The sequence below is a fragment of the Pelmatolapia mariae genome, linkage group LG4 (assembly GCF_036321145.2).
Source record: "Pelmatolapia mariae isolate MD_Pm_ZW linkage group LG4, Pm_UMD_F_2, whole genome shotgun sequence".
NCBI lineage: Eukaryota > Metazoa > Chordata > Actinopteri > Cichliformes > Cichlidae > Pelmatolapia > Pelmatolapia mariae.
In genome coordinates, this window is record NC_086230.1 from 30261054 (window position 1) to 30284130 (window position 23077).

The following is a 23077-nucleotide window of genomic DNA, read 5'->3' on the forward strand; positions in this document are numbered from 1 at the left end:
CTAGATAAACCAGTATTCAGGGATGAAAAGCATGTAAATGGTGCCAAATAGTCCACATTTGAGCAGGCTTTGGTTTCATGCACTTAAACAGTCTATGTGTAGCATAAAGGGAGATTATATCTGCTATTGCTTATTGTCTGACATACATTTTCCATCCATCATTTTTTTTCTGCTTATCCAATTCAGGGTTGTGGGGGGTTGGAGACCATCACAGGTACCAAGCTACACCCTGGAGATCAGAGGGCTAACACATAGAGGCAGATAACCATTCACTCCTACAACCAGTCATGAATTTCAAGCATGTCTTTGGATTGTGGTTGGAAGTCAGAGTATCCAGAAGGACAGTGGATCCAAATCCAAGACTCTCCTGCTGGGAGGCAACGGTGCTAACCACTGCACACCTGTGCTGCCTGTTTTGTTACATTAAGTTTAATTCGAAACATGACCTACTTATGGAACAGAACGTCTTAAACTATCTATCTATCAAACTGTCTGGCTGCACCAGAAACCCTGAAAAAGAATCATGCATTGCCCCAGAGATTCACCCAGCAGACTAGATGATGTCTTTCTACACTGCAAAAAATATCAGGGTAATAAATAGCTGTAAAAAAAACCCCAAACCTAGCATTAATACTGGTTTATCAGCATCTACGCAATTACCTAAATATGGTTTAAAAAGCTTTTTTTTTGGGTCACAATTTATATTTTATCTATATTACTATCTTTCAGCAAAGTTGCACAGCATGAATCCTAGTTTGGCTTTCTGGGACCATATTGGAGTGCCATGCCTCTCTCATATATCTCAATATCTCATATATCTCACGTATTTACCTGCATTTTTATGCCTACCGGGGATGAGCTCTTCTCTGTTGTGTTTCATGTTCTCCTGATGCTCTGGTTTCTCTTACCCTCAAAAACATGTAGGATTAAGTCTGCTTTCTTGACCGAAGGGTCAGGAACACCATAACCAAAGACTCACTGGTTTACAGCTGAAGTTGACCTTTGGGTTAGATGACGACTCTCCACCACTTTGAATTTGACAAATGGGTTAAATGTAGTGAACATTTTAACATTTTCTTTTGAAATAAAGATAGGGCAGCGGGGATGGGTTATCCTATTTCAGAGGGCAGTGCTGTGCTTCTGCTACATTTATTTCAGGCCTACAGTTACATTTCAGATTAATAAAATATAAGAGAATAAATAATTTATTACAAAAGATTAAACCAGTGACTCACAATATTTTGGTATTGCATTCGCTTAAAAAAAAAAATACCACTGTCTGGTTAGAGACCAGTTTGTTCCAAAAGTGCAGCTTTTTGAGTTGATGCTTTAATATTAAAAGCCTAATGTAATATTTTTAACAAACCAGATTGCTTTTTTTCCAGAAGGGCAATGCTTTCACTTTTGACAAACATTTTGCTGACTATACAGTACATCTGCACTGGACTCAGAATGTACGACTTTTATTTGTAATGTCTCTAAAAGGACTGTTTTGACTGCCGGTGCTGGCACTGGGTCTTTTTTTTGTAGGGCTAACATTATCTAACATGCTGCATGCAAAGAGCATTTTAAAGAGACAAATTATATTTTCAGGGCTAAAATAGAAGAGTAAAGAAACTAACAGTCTGATTTCTTTATGTACAGTTATTTCAGTTCAGGAGAGATCATTTGGAAGAATTAAACATGATTTGTAGAGAAAAAAATTAATGAATCCAGACTGGCGAATAGACCCCAATGACCCATCATGGCAGAACGGAATCCCAGCAATGATAGGAGTTCGGACACAGGGACCCTCAAAGTCTAGACGCTGCTTGTGGTGAAGATGAGGATGGCAGCTTGGATGGAGCGCTGAGTGACTTAGGTGAGGTGCAGATGGGCAAGAAGTGTGTTGCATGAATGAGAGTCTAAAAGGGAGAATGATGGAAGAGCCCTGAGATTTAATGCACACAGAATAACGGCTGATTGGCCTGAAGAAGAAGCAAAATGCATGAATATGATTGGACTAGTTTAATGATGTCAGTACTGAGTTTGACAGCGAGGGAAAGAGGAGGTGATAGAACAGACTAGCAGCCAAACACCAGGGAAAGCAAGCAGATGATGATAGAAACATTTTTAGAGTTACACACTCTATGGGTGGGACCAAATATCACACAATTTGCGGTTGAAGTTGAAGTTTTATTTATATAGTGTCAAATCACAGAAACAGTCTCCTCGTTTCTCTTTATATTATAAAGTCACTAGAATAAGAGACAGAAAATCCCAACAGTGACCCCCTATGGACAAGCACCTGGTGAGAGTGGGAAGGAAAAACTCCCTTTTAACAGGAAAAAACCTCGAGCAGAACCAGAAAACAGTGGCTATTTGCTATGACTGTTTAGGGTGAGGCGAGGCAGAGAGAACAAAAGAAAGAATGTGGAAGAGAGACAGAGGTTAATAATAACTATTATAAAGCTATTTTATAGCAACTTCAGGTCTTACAATCTAAAGCCAAAATCTTGCTTCTGCTCTTTTTCTTTTCTATTACTGAGTCTGAGCATCATTATCACAGGATATAGCATGTTTTCAAGTAGGATCTTGTGCGTATTAGGTGAACATTTAAACCACTACATTATGGAACTGAAAGATATGCAAGCACGCCATAAAAATCTGCCAATTCAAATATGTGGAGGTACCTGTTGTGGTGACTCCTTGTGTCTAAGGGTAGCTTGTGACTTATGGAAGTTTATCGTATTTTCAAGAAGAAAAGTGCATAAATTTAATGTCTATGATGTAGACATCCTGAGATCCACAGAGGACCTCAAGATCAGAGGATCATTTGAGTATAAACCACAAGTGTCACAGGGATTAGATGCTCCCTTCTAAAGTTTAGCAAAGTGAGTAAAATAGATGTGCTATTTTATGCCAAATGAAAAAAAAAACAAACAAATGACCACAAGCTGAACTCACAACAAAGTAACAAATAGCGAAGAGCGAGTGACTCAGATCCCCTTTAATTTCATATGACCCTCACTGGCATTTTGTCCCACCATTTAATAAAGTAAAAACATGTTTTTTTTGTAGATTTATGTAAATGTATTTAAAAAATCAAAGCCAAACAGACATCTGCAAAGCACTGAATAAGCTGAAGGAATTAGCTAGTATGTGTGTTTGGTATTTAAGTCTCTACATTTATCCTTGAACATAGAGATTTCTACACCCAGCAGAGGGTGCTCTAAACACTGCAAGTCTGCAATTGGTGGACAGATTAGGCAGCTGTCAGTGTTGCAAATCCCTGATACAAAAGCATAGTGTTGCTTTTGTTAATGTTGAGCAATACAAAAATGCCTGTAGGACTGGAGGATCAGTGAGAAAACTGAACTAAGCAGCATTTTGAAGGCCTGATCAGAATAATAAATGGGCGATGCCCCTAATTGGCTGGTTCAGTTAGAAGCTAGAGGATCAATCATTTTCCTGGAGGCATACAGATCAATAAGTAACACGGCTGCCTCAGTAAAGTCTCCAAGCGTCTAAAACCATTTTAGGCCAAAAGCAGGGTTATTACAGAAATGTGTTTTATGATGATAATCAGTGTTTTATGATCTAATATTGTTACAGTTGACTGTGGGAATATTCTTCCTCTGTGATAACCAAATCCTTAACCTTCATTCCCTCATGCTGTGATTGTGATTCATTTTAAAGTGTTTGCTGGCTTCCTTTGATGGGACTGTAAGTGCAGTGTGTAGGTTGTGTGTGTGCGTGTGTTTGTGTGTGTGTGTGTATGTGTATGAGAGATAGAGAAAACTAATCTAATTCAAACAGACACACCTCTTCATCCTCTTGCTCCCTCTCACAAACTCAAAATCGAAGGCGTTCGCCTCCCTTTTACTCTGTTCTATTTTGCCACGCTGCTGTAACACACACACACACACACACACACACACACACACACACACACACACACACACACACACACACACACACAGAAACACACACACACGGATGCACATAAAATTCCATGCACACTGATGCACATCCTCACACACAAATGCACGCACACCTTCCCAGTACCACATCTCCTAGGGAACACAAGGATGTCTCTATGGCAACAAGCAGCTTGCTCCACTAATGAACTGGTTGCCGTGGTGACCGGGTTGGCTGTGTGCGAATGGAGACTGAATAAAATAGAGGGAGAAAATGTTGTGTTACTCCTCTGCACAGAACCCCCCCGTGCGGGGTTTTTATCTCCTTTTCTTTGTAGGACACGAACAGTCACACAGAAATGTGTGTCAGTGTGTGCGTGTGTGAAGAGATTAAGATGAGTGACAATTAATGAATGAGTGTAACGTGTTACACGCAGTGCTGGCTGGAGACTTGAGCCCATGCAGAGGGCCTAATGCAGCAGTACGCAGGGATCCTTGCAGCTGGCTGTGCTCTGCGTGGGCCAGCCGTCCTGCTGCTGCTGCCTCAAGGTCAGAAAGCAGCCCAACTGCACTCTGGGCAATAAGAGGGAGGCGGGAGGGGAGCAGTGCCAAAAAACCTTTTGTCAGCCATCTGTGTAGTGAGTTACGCTCCACTTTGCTGACTGAGCTTCTAGGCCGTTATGCATTTGGCCATTCACAACCCCATCGGAGACACTTAAAGCTTCACCCAACTGACATTCATATCCCGGACTGAGACCTCTGGGAATCACCCAATTTACTCCGGAGCTGTCTCCCCCTTCTGGATCAGGGGGGCACCGGCCTCAGTGTTCTGCAGCCAGAGAGAGCATACACTGTCACAGAGCTTGATCTCATGACCCCTCTGAGGCATCCAAACAATCATTTCTGATTCACTAAAGGATTCTTGCAGAGTTTTTACTGATAAATGATAATTGTGTTTATTAAACAGCCAGAAATAACAGAAAAATGAATACAGCACAGATTTATTACCTTAACTACGCATGGACCAATAGTCACCAAAAATCTCATTATTCTATAAAACCACACAGAATTGAACCATCTGCATAATACCGCATAATGCATGCAGCACTGGGAGTTTATTTACTTTTTAAAAATTTTAATTACAAAAAGAAAAAGCTATGACTGCAAGGCTAGTTCATGTTTGTTATTAGCTTACCAAAGGCCCACTTTAAGCCAGCAAATAGTTTATGCAGCAGGAGAGAAGTATGTTTATAATCTTTTTACCCAGACAGATTAGAAAAAAGAACCAGATTTCTAGTCTAGTCTACTCAGATATATGCAGTTTATTATAATACATTTCGACCTTTCACTTTTTTCAAACTCCTGTAAACTTCTCTTTCACCTTATTTTCCTTCATATATATTTAATGTAAGACTGGAGAACGCTCACATTAAACATGGTCAACTTTTCAACAAAGAGGTCAGCATATGCACAAGTAATCCCTGTGAGCCAGGCTCAAGCTGCTCTAAACACCACAGTTCACTTTTCGCACCCTTGGATCTGTGCGACGTCTGTCAGGCCCACAGCTCCATCACATTCAAGAGAAAGTGAGCTTGAGGGGGGAGGGAGCTAAAACAGCACGTTTCAGACAGAGTAGGAGCTCAAGGGTGCCACCGAGGACCAATATAAGATAAATAAGGATTGTTGTGAACTCATTTAAAGGCACTTCAAGAATAAGAATATGGAGGTGGGAAGAAGCTCCTTTTTGTTTGTATGTTTTTTAATAAATGTATTTTAAAAATAAAACAAAAGATAATGGAAACTTAAATCCTTCATTTAGAAAACATTCAAAAGTTTGTAGTCTCTTTGGCAGTCGTTATTTCTTCTTAGAACAGCTGGGTTATCCAAGACATTGCTCGGATAAGACTATAAAGGCTGTGCACACCTGGATTTGGGCAGTTCCTCCCATTCCTCCTAAAAATCCTGTCAAGCTTTGTCAGATTAGATGGGAACCATCTGTGAACTGCCATCGTCTGTGCAAATTCATGCTTCAGTTTTCTGCTGCCTGCTCTCACTGCCATGCTTCACCGTACAGATGATCTTAGCCAGATGATGAACTGCACCTAGTTTTCAGCAGACACAGTACTGGGAGTTCTGTTCAGTCCAGAAAAAGTTTGTTAAACTGCAAGCAGGCTGTCGTAACATTTTTACTTTAGCAACCTATTGATGAAATCCTGCTGAGGTGATTGTTCTTCTCAGCTGACATCTCAATCTCTGTGGTGATCTTCTGAAGACTTCAGCGATCTTCAGGCCACTCACTCAGTTTGGCATCGAATCTGTGGGGAGTCTTCGTTGTCCACAATTGTTCCATTTCACAGTTACTGATACCACTGTGCTCTTGGGACACTCGAAGATTTGTACAAATAGGTTGAAAACCCTTCCTCTAATCCATGTCTCACCACATTTTTATCATTCAGGTCTACAAAGTATTCCTCAGACTTAATAAGTTATTTCATATCCATCGATCCATTTTCTTCTGCTCATCCAGCTCAGGGTCACCTGGACAGGTCGCCAGGCTGTTCCAGGGCTAACACAGAGAGACAGACAACCCTTCATACTCACATTCACACTTACAGCCAACTTTGAATTACCAATTAACCTAACCCCACCCATGTCAGCAGTTGGATGAGTGTTTAAATGATAGTCTGAAATTGCTACATAGATATATAACCCAAAATAACAAGGCTGAAGCCAAACAAGCAAGAAACACAGTGCTGAGTGGACGGAGAGGGAGAAAATACTAAGGCATCCAGCTCCTAAATGCTCCAGGGAGATTGGTCATGTCCTTTAGTTGTGCTGATTAACTCGCTAACAGGAAGAAGGGGCAAAGCAACACGCAGAACAAAGAGGGGAAAAACACACAGCAGGCCCAGGCAGGGCAGGAGGGCCATCACACCAATGAAAAATGAGCACGAGAAGCTTAACCTGCTCTTAACTCCTGTATAGAATAGAAGTTTGTGTTTTCAATATTAGTTTTCATTTGGTTACATATTTGTATATTCAGACATGGGATACAGTTACACCCAGAGGGACGAGTGCTTGTCAGCACTGTAGTTCAAATTAGTAATTCTTGGACGCAAGTCTGATTTCTTTATCGCTGAGCGACAGCTTATTAGTTCTAATAAGAGTTACATTATATCCTAATACAGGAGGTCAAAAACAGCTGTGGTACTGTAGCTAGCTGACATTTATTTGTTGTTCTTTGTCACAAACAACAAATATATTTCAACTGTTTAAGATTTAATCCTAATCAGTTGTGTTTTTGAAAAGTAACGAGTACTAGCAGGTGAAACACTCAGGCAGAAGTTGGGCTGTTCCTGGTTTAGAAAAGTTCCCCTGATTTTAGTTCATCTAATTTTTCCATTAGTTACTGTTCATTTTTAAAGGCACAGATTAAAAGATATGGTCAGATTAAAGTCCTCAGACAGATTTATCACAGTTTATACACTTTTGTCAGATCAGTGAATATGTTTGCATTTGCTGTCTACTTTTTAGATTTATATGTGTTTTAAAATCAGGTTTGTTAACTTGTTTATTACATGCATTTGATTGTTGCTGTGTTGAATCTGTATCCACTGTACATACTCATCCTGTATATCCTCTTTTTCAAACCACAACTGTTCTCAGAATATTTCGCCTGAGCTAGCTTCAATATTTACTTTGGTATCTCTTGCAGAAATGTTTGCGGTTTAATCCAGATGCCTCTGTGTGGAAGGCCAAGCAGCAGGTGCTGTGCTCCCTGACCGAGTCTCTGCGAGATGTCCTGAACTATGGTCTGTTCCAGCCTGCCACGGACGGCCACGATGCCAAGTTCCTGGAGGAAGAGAGGCTGCTAAAAGAGTACCCACAGTCCTTTGAGAAAGGTGTACCATATTTGGAGGTAATAACTGATCCTCTTATTGACAGTTTCATGAAACACAGAGTGTAATACTAGCTTTTTGCCCACAAGATGTCACTTTTGTGCAATAAAACAGATTCTGATTTGTTTCCTATTAACAGGATTTTAAAATAAATCTAATGATATGTTCAGGAAAAGTCAGAAAAGTTTAATTACCTAGGCTAATTAATCTAAAGTTCATGCCAAGCTGCTGACTATTTATGAAATCTTATATTGATTGTCACCCAGCAAAGCTGCTAGTGCATGACACTGTTAAGTAGATTATAATTATAACTAAAGTAAAAGTATAATTGTAACTATTATTATTATTATTAGCTTTCCAACTTTTTAAGCTAGAGAGTATTTAAACTGCTGTGATGTCAGGCTGTTTCTTCCCCATTTCTTGTCTTCGGTGCAACAGAGGAGAAAGCCTGTATAGAAAACCCGATAAATCTTCTCCAGGCTCTATTTTGTGGATCTAGGCCAAAAGCTAAGAGAATTGAGGACATAGGCCCTCTGTGTTAGGATTAACTCTTGGTTTCCTTTCTCTTTTTCTGTCACTGGTTTAGTTTCGTTATAAAACCAGGGTGTACAAACAAACAAATCTAGATGAGAAGCAGCTGGCCAAACTGCACACTAAGGTATGAAACTTCCATCGCTAATACGTGATATGTGTTACAGTTTGCATCTCCATGTTTGTGTAAGTGTCACTAAGCATGCAGTGGTGCATGTGTACATCTGTGCAGATTTATGCAGGATGCATTTGATTGTTCAGTAATGTTTTATATATCTTAATTTATTGTATTAAAATAAATAATTAAAGCTTAACTTAGACAAAAAAAACAATGACATAAAATTGACAAAAACCCTTTTGCAATTGTAAAATCTACTATATGGATAGCTTTTCCTGAACCTGCTTTTGCTGTTTTTATTTTCACCAAACTATCCAATTTTTTCTGAATATTTATCAGTTACACGTGGGAAGTTTTTGTTTTTATTTTTTTTTACATGTAGGCCAGCCTGAAGAAGTTCATGGATTACATTCAAACCAGCGCTGTGGACAAGATGGCCAAGTTCTTAGACAAGGGCCTCGATCCCAACTACCAGGACTCTGACACTGGTGGTAAGGATTCCTTCCACTCCCCCGACTGCACACGAGCACTTAGTTATTTTATCTACAGAGAGCAATTTTTCTCTTGTTACATGGATAACATTTAACAGCTGTCATGCAGCCCAATTTAAAAAGGTGTTTCACAAGATAAAACAAACACATTTATAAAAGAGTTTTAAGAGATTGGTGATGATCTCTCTGTTACAGTCAGCCAAAACAGGAACTCCAAATATGCAAGCAGCTAAGATAGCACAAAGATAGCCAACAGCTATGGAACCTGAAGCTCTCCTGTATGGACTCTTTAAACTGTTTTCAATTCCTCCCCCTCTGTTTTCTGCCCTCAGCTCTGCAGTATGTTGGCCTAACACTTTGTGAGGGATCTGAGCCAGTGCTGTTCACAATTTTGGTGGCTTTTCCTAGATCCTGTTAGTGCTCAGGGGGGCACAGCAGACGGCTCATTTACAGTTTGGGTGTGCTGCTCTGTGTCGCTCCAGCCGTTCGGGGAGCAAGTGTCAAAACACAAAACACAGCCTGTCATCATGGGTGTGAAACACGCTCCCAGCGCACAACACAGGGGGGAGACAGAGAGCCTCGATGAGCCTCCCTCACAAACATACTGTTCCTGTACTGCATTCATGGTTTTTAGTCATGTTAAAGTCTGCAACAGCTATCTAAATGGGCTGGACCTCAACTCTTGGCACTTATTTGAACAGATATTTTTCATTTCAGTGGTCACTAGAATATAAAAATGAAGAGTGAAAGGGTAGGCCCCAGAAAGGTTGCCAGTAAATCACAGGGTTTTACCCTGAAAAATAGAGATAAGGACAACCGCATACCCTCACGTCCATACTAATGCGTGTTTAGAAATCAGATGGAATTAAAACTGTTTAAAATGTCTGTGGCGTTTCTCCCTAAATACAGTTCTTTTAAAAAACATTTCCCCCCCCTGTAAAAGTTACACTGTTTGTTTTTGGGTTTTTTTACCATCTTTGCTAGTCTAGCATATCATACACTGAACAGAAGCGCAAGCGTGACCATTTTCCATCTGTTTCGTGTCCTGGATACTCTCATCACCCTTTAAAAGAACAGAAACAAAGATTTTTTGTACAAACTGCAAGTTTGGATGATCCACATCCACCAGAGCACTTTAAAATATTAATTCCATTTATTCATTCTCTTCTGCTTATCATTATCAGGGTCGCACGGGGGCTGGAGCCTATCCCAGCTACCAAAGGGTAGGGTATGCTCTAGGACAGATCGCCTGTCTGTCGCAGGGCCACTTTAAAATAGTATTCATCATGTCTTGAGGAGAAACTCTTCTCTTACTTTGCCACTAGGATGAAAAAAAGTACAGATAATGTGTTTTAAATCTGATCAGTAATTCTGCTCTTTGGGAGATGAAATCCATCATCTTCTAAGCAGTAGTGAGAGCTAATTAGATAATAGTGCTGTTGTTTCAGGGTCATCCTATTCAAGGTTCTGGGGCACAGTAGTCTTTTCTATGACTGGGCTGAAAAAGTGTATTTTTAGTAGCGATATATATGTCTCTTTAATGCATGTGATTTAACCACTCCCTGGCATTTTGGCTAAACATGAAAACTAATCCTTTTGTTCAAATCTATTGGCTGGCCACGGCGTTTCCATGTGAAGTTTGCGTGCTCTCTCTGTGCTTATGTGGGTTCCCCCCGGGTATGTTAGGTTAATTGGTGATTCTAAATTGGCCATAGATGTGAATGTGTCTGTCTCTCTGTGTTAGACCTGCTGCAGATTGTTGACCTGTCCAGAATGTTGCACAATGGCAGCTGGGATAGGCTCCAGCCAATCCATGACCTGAATTAGACAGGAGGAAGAAAATGGATGGAGGACTTGTTGTTGGATCCTAGTTTCTGTCCGTCTGCATTAAAGTTTGTGGAATCAAACGTAGTATATGACTCTGTGGTTTCAAGAAATGAATTGAATGAGATTTATTAGTTTAACTGAATGTTGTATGAACTGGATTTAGATTTGGGGGTGTTGAAAAAAAGCTGTTTAGTATCAGTCAAAGTCTGATATAAGTGATATCCTTGTGTCTTGAAATAGCTTCTCCTGCTTTTTGACTTTGTGGTTATGTGAAGGTATTTTGACAGGAAGTCCAGGAACAGTGAATGCAGCATTAGTCCTATGCAGACCGGGCAGAGAGGTGATAAAAAGCCTGCAGACAGAGATATATCCAACCTTGTTAATACTTTTTTGACCCGTTTGTCTCCTTGAAACTCTCTCTGTGGGCTTCCAGAAGCCTCACAGAGAATGCCTTCATTAGGACATGAAATAATTCTGCCATAATTAGCCTGGCTCCGGCCAGGACACACACTCATGTCGATCTCTGCCAAGGAAACTCATAAATGGGTATTCCCTGACTCATCCTGACAGTATAACTTCAGAGGAAGCACAGTCAAAACATTTCTCCAAATTGTTTGAACCTGAGATCTACAGAAAGTGTTCAGTGATGAAAGCCTTCAGTCATTTTCCTCTTTGCCAGAAAAATCCCCTTGCAGCCGGTGCTGTGTACCCTGTTTCAACTGGGAACACTTTGAATGGTTTTATTCTTGTAGGTGCTGGTGAACTGTCTTTCTGGAAAGGATCAAGTTAGCAAAAAAAGTGACACAGCACTTTTTTTGACTGCAATAAATGATATTTTGAGCTTCTTTGTTTCTTTATATGACATCAGGATAACGGCAATGCATTCAGCTGGAAGGTATTAATGTTAACTTTTAGATGAAACTAATGCAGAGGCCTTTTTCATTTCCCCTCACACTATCACAGAAAGGAATATAAATATTTGCAGAAGACTTAAAGTTGGCTGATCGGGATGTTGTAATCAGGAAGCAAATTGATGGTGGTGAGAGTTAGGATTGTCTAACTAATAATAAAACAGTGTTGTCACGCATAAGGGGATTTTACTTGTTTATATCTGCCCAAATTCAGCTCGCCTTTTTTATTTCAAATTTACATGTTGTCGTACAAAGGTAGTTAACTAACTTTCTTTATTAAACTTGTAGAAGTGGAGGACAATGATTGAAACACTTTGTCAAGATGAAGTTCACATTAGTGTGTTCTTTTAGTCTATAACGACTCTTGAATAGATTTCCATGAAACATGTGCCATTTGCTATATTCACAACTTTAAAGACAAAAATATGGAATATGGGAAAGCTATGTATTGTATATTCATCGTTTGAAAAACATTCTTCTTTAAAAATAAATAAATGGTTGCATCATGATTACTGTTGTAAAATTAAAATTATCCAACACTTTTTTAAGGGTGTTATACGTGCAAGAATGCTAAAAATAGGTCATTTCTGTCTGTTGGAACATGGATGCTAAGTAATGTTATGTTATGATAATATCTGATATAGATAAAAACATTAAGAGGCCTGTGGTGTACCTGTGTGCCAAGTTTGGTTGCTCAACTCTTTTGCATAGGAAGAGTTTTTGGACGGGCAGCATTACTGTATCATGTAATTGCAGGATTGATGGTCATCTCCAAAGTGAGTTGTGCACATTTATGTATGTGCAGTCACTTCATTAAATCCTCATTATTACTTGTTTTTCCTTACATGGAAACAGGATCTGCCCAGATCTAAAGGTACAATAAGATTATGCATACACAGACAGAAGATTTGGTTTGAAAATATGTGGAAAACGCAAGAACTTTACATGATTATCAGTAAATTGTAGGTTAGATGTGTAGGCATTTGCTGCAGCACACATCACAGACATTTGCTGCACTTTCTCAGCTTCATTACTGTGATGCACAAACTCTTTTTCACCTCACACTAAAGCACGTTATTCAATTGTTAAATCATAACCATAAAAACTAAAATGCATTAAATGTTTCTTTTTTTAATGTTTGTTTCTGTCTCAGGAGTTTGGAAAGAGCTACTGTTCTCCAGCAAATCAGCTGTGAACTCAAACAACCTGATTTTACCATCCCTGCTCTATAACAGTCCCATTTAAATAAAGCTGCATATGTGTGTCTCTGTGTGTGTTCTTTAGAGACTCCTCTGACCCTGGCAGTGCAGTGTGAGCCAGGTGGAGGAGAGGCCATCCGGGTCCTGGTGGATGGAGGAGCTCATATTGACTTCCGTGCCAAAGATGGACTCACACCGCTACACAAGGCTGTTCGAGGCCACCACCATACAGCCCTGCTGGTAAACATTTGCATATGTTGGAGTCCTTTCATACTGCTATCTGCCTGTGGAAAGTGATGATTTTACATGTATTATGTAACAAAAAGAGAAAAAACATCAACCTAGAACAGGGTGTATATCTTGCAAGATGGATATTTGCCCTGAAAGTGACACTGTATTCTCTTCATTTGCGTTGCTGTATATCTAAACAAGCTAAAGCCCGGACAAAAAGACCCTCCCACTCAGCGATCCACACCCACCCACACACAATATGCAAACAAATAACTCTATTATTTGATTCAGCCAGAGAGAAAGAGAGGCGTTAACATCCAGATTGCCTGGTTTTGACACATTTACATTTTAGGCGTTTATCCAGATTTTCAGCTCTCAAATTGCTGAGAATACAGGTAGCTGTCGACGAGAACCTCATTGGGGGAGATAATTGCAAGCGTTAACATTGTTAGAGCCTATGTTTTCCACAAAGGAAAGAAACTCGGCTAAACTGCACAAAGGTTTACATCAGACTCTGATTGAATACATCATTTTCCCCAGCCTGGGGTGTAACGTGACCTCTCTGAACCCCCGGCTATGAGTTTCCATCCTGATTTGAATTCTATGAATATTCCTCAACTTGAATTAGGAAACTATCACCAAGATATATTTTTTCCTTCTTGCTGTACTATTGTTTTACTTGATGAAGGTTTTAAAGGTTCGACATTCTATATATTTAACTAGTTGGAGCAAGTTTTGGCTCAAAATACAGCGCAGATTGCCAATTCTTCCATGATAAAAATGGACTAATTTCGTGTCTTGAAAAGAAATAAGCTGCCTACGCCCTCTCAAGAAGAAAACAAGGCAGAATGACTTTAGTTACGTATTGTAACCTCAGATTTAAGTGTAAGTGTAGCCCTTTAAGAAGCATCAACTGGGAATAATAATAAGAAAAAAACTCCTGTAGGATCTTTTAAGTTACACAAAGCACAATGTTTTCATTAAAACTGTGTGACATGAGGGTTTTTATATGATAATAAATCTCTCTCAATTAAGATAAACAGCGTCATGGAGACGGATAACTTTCTTAGCAGCAGTTATACTATTGGTCCACTTCAGCACAACAACTTCCTTGTTCGGACTCCCCATGTGACTCTACAGACCAATCAGAAGCCAGGAAGTCCTAGACTTAGGTAGATGCGGGAAAACCAGTGAGGTAGAGTCAACACATTATTATTATTGTTTTGAAAGGTGTATATGTAAACATTCAAACATGTAAATGCCCAAAACACATAAACACTAAATATAAATGGAAATGTGTATATAATTAGCTCTAAGGATACCATTTCTGCTTACCAGCGCTGCCACGGTTCATTTTTAACATGTGCACCATTAATGAAATGCTAATAAAGGAAGGAGCTAAGACAAAGTTGTATGTTTTTATAGTTCGCAGTTTAATCTTTGGTTATTTTTAAGAGTGACTTTAAAGTTTAGTTTTTTATTATTTTAAACGAACGTAGACATTTTTAATATTAGTTTTTGTTTTTCTTATTACAATATTAAGGTAATTTTTATAATAAGATTTCTGAGTTCTGAAGGCTAATATTATTCATGCAGAGCACTTTATTTTGACAATGTATTCAATGCACACTTGCACAAATGCCTTCTCGTGCTATTTCTGTTCATAAATTTGACCATCTTGACAGATTACTAAAACTAGTTTAGTATGTATGCAACATATAGTTTTAGTCTAGCTGTAACTTTTATTAAAGTGGTTTCAAATTGGTCTGCATTTCTACAATTTCGATATAGCTGAGGCCGTGGACAGTCGTGATTCTAGTTTGTTGGTGATCTAGGTAAACCAAACCAACCAGACTCTATCAATATCAAGACATAGATAATCTGACAGCAGCAGCAACAACAGTCCTATAAATAAATAAAACATTAATCCATAAATGGAGGAAACCATGTTTATTTTGGAGTCAATGCCAAAAACCAAGTTGATCATTTATGAAGTGTTCTGTAAACTGTAAACACTACTGTATATGTTCTTTTAGCCTGATATGAATGCTAACAAGTCAATTACTGCTGTCCTGACTCTGTCTTGGTTTATTTCTCCTCTTCTTCTTTTTTCTTCTTTCTTTTTTCACTCCCAGAAAGATGATGAGAGGCTTTCACTGATATCATTAGGTTTAGACAGAATCACACAACCATTCAGGAAGTCAGGCCTCTCGTACTGTCACTGCAAACTTGGCACGTTTCTCTAGTTTGCCCTCAGTCCCCAAGAACTTGCCTGCCTTTCCTGGTGGCCTCTCTGTCTTTGCGTTCAGTATCATTACATTAGCTACATTAGCCACACAACATGCTAAGGGTAAGGATTTTCTTTTTTTGTTGTTGTTGCACAGTGAAAATCAAGAATTACAGTACTCCACTCCAGTTCTCAGTCTTCAGTAGCTCAGATACAGGGAGCGCATAAGGACTCTCGTGTTCACTCTTGCAGCCAACAACTGAACATTTGGAGTGCAACGCCTATGGCTGAGACATTTTAAAGTTAAAGCTGGCAGAAGCTACTCTGGGGACTAAATAAAAATGGCGGACTGTGAAGCAATTGCTGATTTTAAAAAGGCATGTCCGTTCGTCAGCCAGGAGCAGTGCTTATCCTGTTCTGATGCCAAAATCACCGAAAGTGACTGCGAAGAAAACAGGCACCGGTGGTCTCTCTTTGTTGGTGCAAAAAAGAAAAGAAGGAAAACACAGAAACAAAAGACAACAACAACAACAACAAACGTCTCCTCTTACATGGGAATCTATATCAAATCATTTGCTTCTTAGTGACAGTGCATGGTTCATGAGAATCTATCATTCAAACTGGCTTTCAAATCTTTTATAGATTCAGATAGTGTCTCCAAACATTTTTTAATATGTCCGTTAGACTTTCTAGTGTTCCTTATCTTATCCATTATCGACCAAGTGTGTAACATTTGGTAAATGAGGTTTTTTTTCTTTTTCTAAAGTTAGTTTTTGGCATTTAAAAGACTGACGTTAATTAATATTTGTCCATTTTTAATATAATTATGTTCTTCTGGACGCAAACCAAGTGGAAATAGCTTTGGGTTTAGTGGATTTTCTTTTCAAACATGTCCCCTTTAAATCATTGCTATTTATTATAGTAATTTATCTTTATCATTACTGTCAGAGTTTAACAAAGGCTTCAGCATGAGGTTTTTTTTTTTCTTTTGTGCCATCATGCAGGTTCTGCTCTCTTTGGGGGCGTCCCCAGATTATAAGGACCGGCGAGGGCTGACGCCTCTTTACCACACTGTGCTGACAGGGGGCGACACCTCCTGCTGCGAAACACTGCTTTACCATCGCGCCAAACTGGGCATCAGGGACGAGAACGGCTGGGATGAAACACATCAGGTAAACACTTTTAAAAAAAAATGTCACCTCAAGCGAATCCAGGACAAAATAAATACAGTTAATCTCCTGTGTTTTCAATAAAAGCGAAAACACCAAATCAACTGTAAAACTTTCTGTTTGAGGATCCTTGAAACAAACTCTTTCAGTCTAATGAGGTCAGTGGCCTGATTTACATCTATTTGGGAGCTGAGATGTGAAAGCACCAGAAAAAGGCGTCTGGACTTTTGGAGCTCATGTTCTTGTTGTTCATATTGCAGAAGTATGCCACATCACTTTTTGTAATGTACCAGTCTACTCTGTGTTCCAGTGTGTGTCTGCGTCAAAACCCATTCATGCCATGAAACACTTCACCTTTCACCTCACATCCTACCCATCCTGCTTCAGTGGCCTCATGTAACAGCTGTGAAGTGGACAGGGAAGGCCGCGAGGAAAAATGAAGGTATCAGCTTGTTCATCTCAGTGTGTTCACTGCGTAAGCATCTGTCTCCTCGGCTCTATTTGCCAGACAGGGACTCCAAAAGAAACCGTTGGTGTGTGTGCGTTAAGTATGATTTGACTCATAAATTCAACACTAATAAGATTTTTGGACGAGGCCCACTAAAAGAAGCTACATTTTATTTCATGTCTGACGGATTGAAAATTGTTCTGTTGCATTTGGGTGCAGGGTAATTTCACATCAAGTCAGCCCGCCTCTAGGAATCAGCTGTTACTTTTCCATAATAACTGTTGTACATTCAATGAGAGGATGCCAAACCATGAATATTTTGTGATATGAGGGGGGGTAAAATTTTGCACTTTTTAGTTTGCTATATTTGTCAGTATTTTTGAATACTCAAAATTTCATTAATAGAGGAAAGATCCTCATAAAACTTTCTGGGCCAAAACACAAAAAACTGCAACCAAATCGATTTTGCATTCACTTCAAGTTCCACAATATCAACCCTAAATCTCATTTTGTTAATCATGACTGAGCGTCAGCATCATGGGATATGTTATAGAGACAGAAAGACATCAAAAACTGCACCATTTCGATTTCTGTCATGTAGGGTGTGCAGTTTATAGAGCTTAAATGTGTTTAAGTGTAAAAGTGCTTTAAGAAATGAGGGATTAAACATTGTGAGCCCTATGTACTCCAGGAGACTGTAACTCGAGCAATTTTAATAATATGAGGACAAGTTTTTTTTTAACACCATGTTTTCTGTTTTATTTGAGTGTATAGCGTACTATAGGTCAGCCTGGCAGTTTTTCCTGACTTTTAACATTTTTTTGTATTAAGTCACACAACCACATCACTGATAAATTAACCCATGTTAATTATTCGGTTAATAATAGCTCAGTGAATCTGCAGCAGTCGCAGCAGCATGACTGAACGGGGCACTGATTTTCTAGCATAAGGGCCTATGCAAACCAGACTTTAGGAAATACCCCTCATATGTCTCTTTGGAGCTACAAATAAGTAATTCATGAGGTCACAAGGCTGTCTTTAAAGCACAATTTTACTTGAAAATAGCAAAACAAATGGAAATGTGTTCAGCTGTGACTCAGCTGTCCTGGTTTATGTTGAGTACATTAATTACGCACCTTCAGAAAATCTCTCTCCTGTTTTGTACACTTTGCCATCGAAGATAAATATTCTTGCATTTCTATAACTGTGGCTTCATTTCTCTTTAATGATGAGATAACAGTTAATGATATGCTTGGATTTTTCATGTAGCCTGTAAAGGTGGCCCAGTGTTATTTGTATAGGATCATCTGTTACAGTGCTATGTACAGAAAAGTGCCATATAAGAACCAGTCATTTGACCATAAATTAAACAAAAATTAAAAATTAATTAAGATTACAAACAAATAAAAAAATCCGAAGAGATAAAATAACTTATCTTAGGGCTATGATGCGTAATAGCTGCAAGGTTAACGAGTGGGTTATTTATTTGTATAATAAGTGAAAAACATTTAAAGCATGTTTGAGACACAGTTCATATTTCAGGCAAAAACGATTTAAAAAGCTTTGACTTCAAGATCAGTGAAGTACATGGATTCTATTATATTATTATATTAAATGAAACAGTTATTCAAAATACTGTGGCTTACATCACATGTACTTTAACATGTTGACTTTTTTCTTACTCTAAATTAAAAAATAAGTAAATCACGTGGCTCATTGAGTCTGCGTGAATAATGATGCTAATTTTTCTAGCAATGTCTTTATTACTGTCATGCTGTATTGTGCATATTTATATTGTCTGTGTTTTATTGCCCCTGAGTTTGGAGGTTGTGTTAATTAAATTTGGTGTTACCGCCACCTTTGGCCACCGTCTCCGCTTTACCCTTGCTTGCCCCCCGCCTCTCTTTTCTCTCTATTAAACAACCACATAAATCTTTCCTCTTTGACGCCTTGCTCTCGCTCTTTCTTTCGGTCTTACTACCAAACTGTTTTCATTCTCAGGCCTGTCAGAATGGTAACTCCCAGCATCTAGAGCACCTCCTATTCTACGGGGCGGATTCTTCCTCCCAGAATGCCTCTGGAAACACTGCCTTGCACATCTGTGCTTTATACAACAAGGTATTTCACAGAGTACAAATCAAGCATCGCCTTCCCCTGACTGTACCGAAATTTGATGCAATGATCTTTAAAACTGTGTTTTTAAAAAAGATCAACCTGCTTTTGTTTTCATCAACAAACTAAATAAAAGCAATGATGGCACAGGGGAATGCCAGTAGAGAATCCTGCCCTGTGTATTGCTCTTGCATTAAAGATACGTTAATCAATGCTGTTTGTTACAGGAAAGCTGTGCACGAATTCTGCTCTACCGGGGAGCAAATAAAGACACAAAGAATAACAGCGGGCAAACCCCCTTTCAGGTAAATGCTGAGTGTCTGGCTGGGTAATTATGCATGGTGTGGTTTATTGTCTTATTAACTTAGCATAGCATAAAGTATAAAGTGCTAGTGCTTAATTTCACTTCAGGTCAGCACTGTGCTGCAGTGCATACAGATGTCTCAGGCGTTGGAGATGCACGTGACCCCTAAATATGGATATATGTATATGCTCCAGAAAAGGGAAAAAGCTAATTCAGAAAAGATGTTTCTGTAACACTCGAACACACAAAGAACATGAAAGACAACATGGAAGAAACATTTTATACTAGTAAAAACAACAGAACGGTAATAATTTGAGCAAACTGTCTATTTACCTTTGACTTACAATAGTGAAATCTTGTAACTTGCACAACATAAAACCATCATAGATACCTAAGAAAATTACTCCCAAAGAAAAGCAAAATATAATTTAAAATTTTATGCATCAGAGATATAGTTTTTATGTAATGATTTTCTATGAATTCTATTTTATAAATAATTATTTATTTTAATTTTATTTACTTTATCAATTTTCATTCTATTAATTTTTTTTAATTAATATTGCTAATTTCCAATTCCAATATAGTTTAATCTAGTTCTCTGCTTAAGTAGCTTTGCATGATTCATTGTTCAAAATCATCCTTATTTATCCCACACTGACTTTTAGTACATGCTTCAAACTATAAGATCCCAGGTAGAAAATATTTTTCAGTTTTACAGATACTGTTATAATTATTAAACTAAGATAATAAGATATTAATTTTACTTAAATTTCCAGGGAAAACACCACCTAAGCTCCTTTGTGCTTAAGTATGACTTTTTCTCTGTCATCATGATAATGCTGTGTCACTACTGCTGCACTGCTCCTGCTGGCACCTTGTTTCAGTGCATTCACACTTCATATCAGAAAATGTGTTGTTAATGAGAGTACGTCACTGAAGAAAGAGGATGGAAAATGCCCTTCATTTACTTAGACTTATAAATAATAATAAATAAAGTGTTCAATAGTTTTTTCCCTATACTTCTGAAATATCATGATATAATTTTGAGGCTATATTGCTCATCCTAATTAGAGTTATCTTAAACATAAGGAACTGCATAAGAAAAGTAAATTATGTGTGTGTGTGTATGTGTTTTGTTCATCAGGTGGCTGTTATGTCTGGCCATTTTGAGCTGGGAGAAATCATCAAAAACCACAGAGACACAGATGTGGGTAAGTGCTATAACTGATGTCTGGTCTCAGATTTGTTCTGCAAGGTGTTTTTCTTAAGCTAACACAACACACAGGCTCTCTTACTTAACCTTAAATCAGCAGGACTTCTTTCAGCAGCAAGGGCCAATAACAATTTAAATACACATAGAAGTAGCATGTGGATGGAGAGTGTAAAGAAACATGCATCACGGTTTGTAGGATGATATGAAAAGAAGAAAGAAATCTCTCCTGTCTCCCCTAGTCCCCTTTGTGGAGTCTCCAAAGTACGCCCCCCAGAGGCGGGAGAGCTCCCGGACGCTGACAATACCTCCTCATCCCTTCCTCAGAGCCAACAGCGACAGCAGCATGAACCTTCCAGACTGGATGGCAGTGCCCAACGCCCCGGGCACCAACATCGTCTCTGTGCAGGTGTCTGTGTTTGTCTCTGTGTGAGGAGGTCAGAGTTCAAATTATCGACACAGGAAACACCTATGGGTCGATTTTGTAACCTTTTTGTTTTTCCAGAGAGATTTTTATTGAATGTTTTACTCGTTTTAATTAGAAAGCTCAGATTTTTTTATTTTTATTTTTTACCAACAATGGAGACAGCAGCTGATAAAACAGTCGTATCTCAAAGCTTAAAACATTTTAGCAACTTGTGTTGTTGAAATGAATAATGCAAAACACACAGCAAGCATTTCTAAGTGCACAAGTGCATCAAACATAGTTTAATCCATCAGAACTAGTATTTTTTTCTGCTCCATTCTGCAGGGTTGGTCATGGGATGTGGAGCTTGTTGTCTAATTGGAAGGGGATTTATAAATGGGTTCTTTAAACTTACTGCTTCCCTGTAAAACACCCATTTCCAACATGATGGAACATGTGCACAATATAATGCGGGGGATGACCTTTATCAACCTCTAGTGGTGAATACTGCTAATTGCAGGGCCTTATCTTCTCACATTGTATATAGTATGTGCTTTGGAGCAGAAGATTAATCACCAGGTCTTATTGTTACCCTCTTTAGGTTTATAGCCCAGAAAAATGTTAAATGTCATTAAAGTAGGTCATATTTGAGATTTCTCACCTTTCCTTCTCTGACCGACAGGGCTACAAGCATACAGGAACCCTGCGGAGCTCCAGCAGTCCCAGAGGGGCACGGACACGCTCTCCTTCCCGTGGGAGGATAGGAGACAAAGAGGACCGGAGCAGGCAGAGTCGGAGACAGGGGTGAGTGGAGGAGGTGGAGGACAAAGTGCTGTTAAACAGGAGCTTTGCTTCCACTTCCTGCAGATTCAGATGGATCAATCGAAGTGCTTTTGAGGCTTTTGTGCTGGGTGACAGATGTTAAACTCTTTTAAGTGGATTATGTGATTCACGTTCTTAAAGAGCCATGAAAGGAGTTGAATATGGTTAATTTGGTGTAGTATTGTTAGTATTTGTTAGTATTCTCTGAAAATGGAAACTAAGAGTCATTCAGATCAATAATAATTCTGATAATTCAGCCAATTCTTCATTTTTATGTTAAAGAATTTAGTCACACTCAATAGAAATCACACAATGTATAGGGAACGTTTATAACAGCTCCCTGAAAAGTCATAAAAAATAAACACGTAAACTAAACAGTTCAACGGTGACTTTTTATTTCTTTCTGTAAAACAAAATAGCTAATTTCTCAAAATAATTTAAGTCACTTGAGTCCCAGAAAGTTTCATTTGATGTATCAAGGCCTCAGTCAGCAGCTCAGTCCTGGCCATAAAATGCTACAGAGGTTCCTGAACCTTAAACTGCAGTTTCAAATCATCCTCCCCTCTCAGGCCTGGCGCAGCCACCACTACGGTTCAGACTGCGGGCCAGCGAAGACGCCTCTACAGCGCCGTCCCAGGACGTGTTTTTGTAGCCACTCGATCACATTCTGCACAGGGGGAGAGAGAAATCAGCTTCAACAAGGGGGACAGGGTCAAAGGTGAGTGTAACTCCATTTTCACATCATGTGAAGGTTTGTGTGGCAGACAGTCAAAACATTTTGTCTTCCATGTCAACTCAAAGTTAGTGATGCTGTTTCTCACCTGGTACTTGACACAAAGAGACAGCACAATAGCACAAGCTCCACAAGAGGAGCTTGTGCTATCTTTAATAGGCGCACAAGAACAGCACATTTAAGACATACAAAGCAACACTGCAGAAACCATTTAACGTAACATGACGTCACATGAGCTCATTTTACTGGAAATCTCTGGGAGCCTGGCATAGCCCCAAAAAGTTCCTTCTAATATATAAGCTGCTGACTGTAAGGCTTTAACAAGATCAGAGGTGACAGCTTTTACATTAACATTATTTAGCTAACTGATGACGGATGGCAGATGATGCATCCATCAGAGTATTAGCGGAACCTAATATACTACTGCCTAATAAAGGTTTTATTGATACGTATAACATGCCAAACAAATGTCTACAAATACACTCATCAAGGCACAGAACAACACAAGCAAGTTCAATATTCGTTCTTCTTTCAGCTTTT

The 23077-nt window shown here is 39.0% G+C and overlaps 1 protein-coding gene across 1 annotated transcript in view; it reads left to right on the forward strand.

The window, feature by feature from the left end:
- shank1 (SH3 and multiple ankyrin repeat domains 1) overlaps positions 1–23077 on the forward strand; it is a 102111-nt gene that overhangs the window by 43554 nt on the left and 35480 nt on the right. The window contains exons 3-13 of the mRNA XM_063472386.1: positions 7615–7818; positions 8385–8456; positions 8830–8938; positions 12961–13115; positions 16338–16505; positions 18952–19068; positions 19290–19367; positions 20511–20577; positions 20819–20985; positions 21665–21786; positions 22374–22522. Of these exons, the coding sequence (XP_063328456.1) occupies positions 7615–7818; positions 8385–8456; positions 8830–8938; positions 12961–13115; positions 16338–16505; positions 18952–19068; positions 19290–19367; positions 20511–20577; positions 20819–20985; positions 21665–21786; positions 22374–22522 (1408 nt within the window). The remainder of the gene's footprint in view (positions 1–7614; positions 7819–8384; positions 8457–8829; positions 8939–12960; positions 13116–16337; positions 16506–18951; positions 19069–19289; positions 19368–20510; positions 20578–20818; positions 20986–21664; positions 21787–22373; positions 22523–23077) is intronic.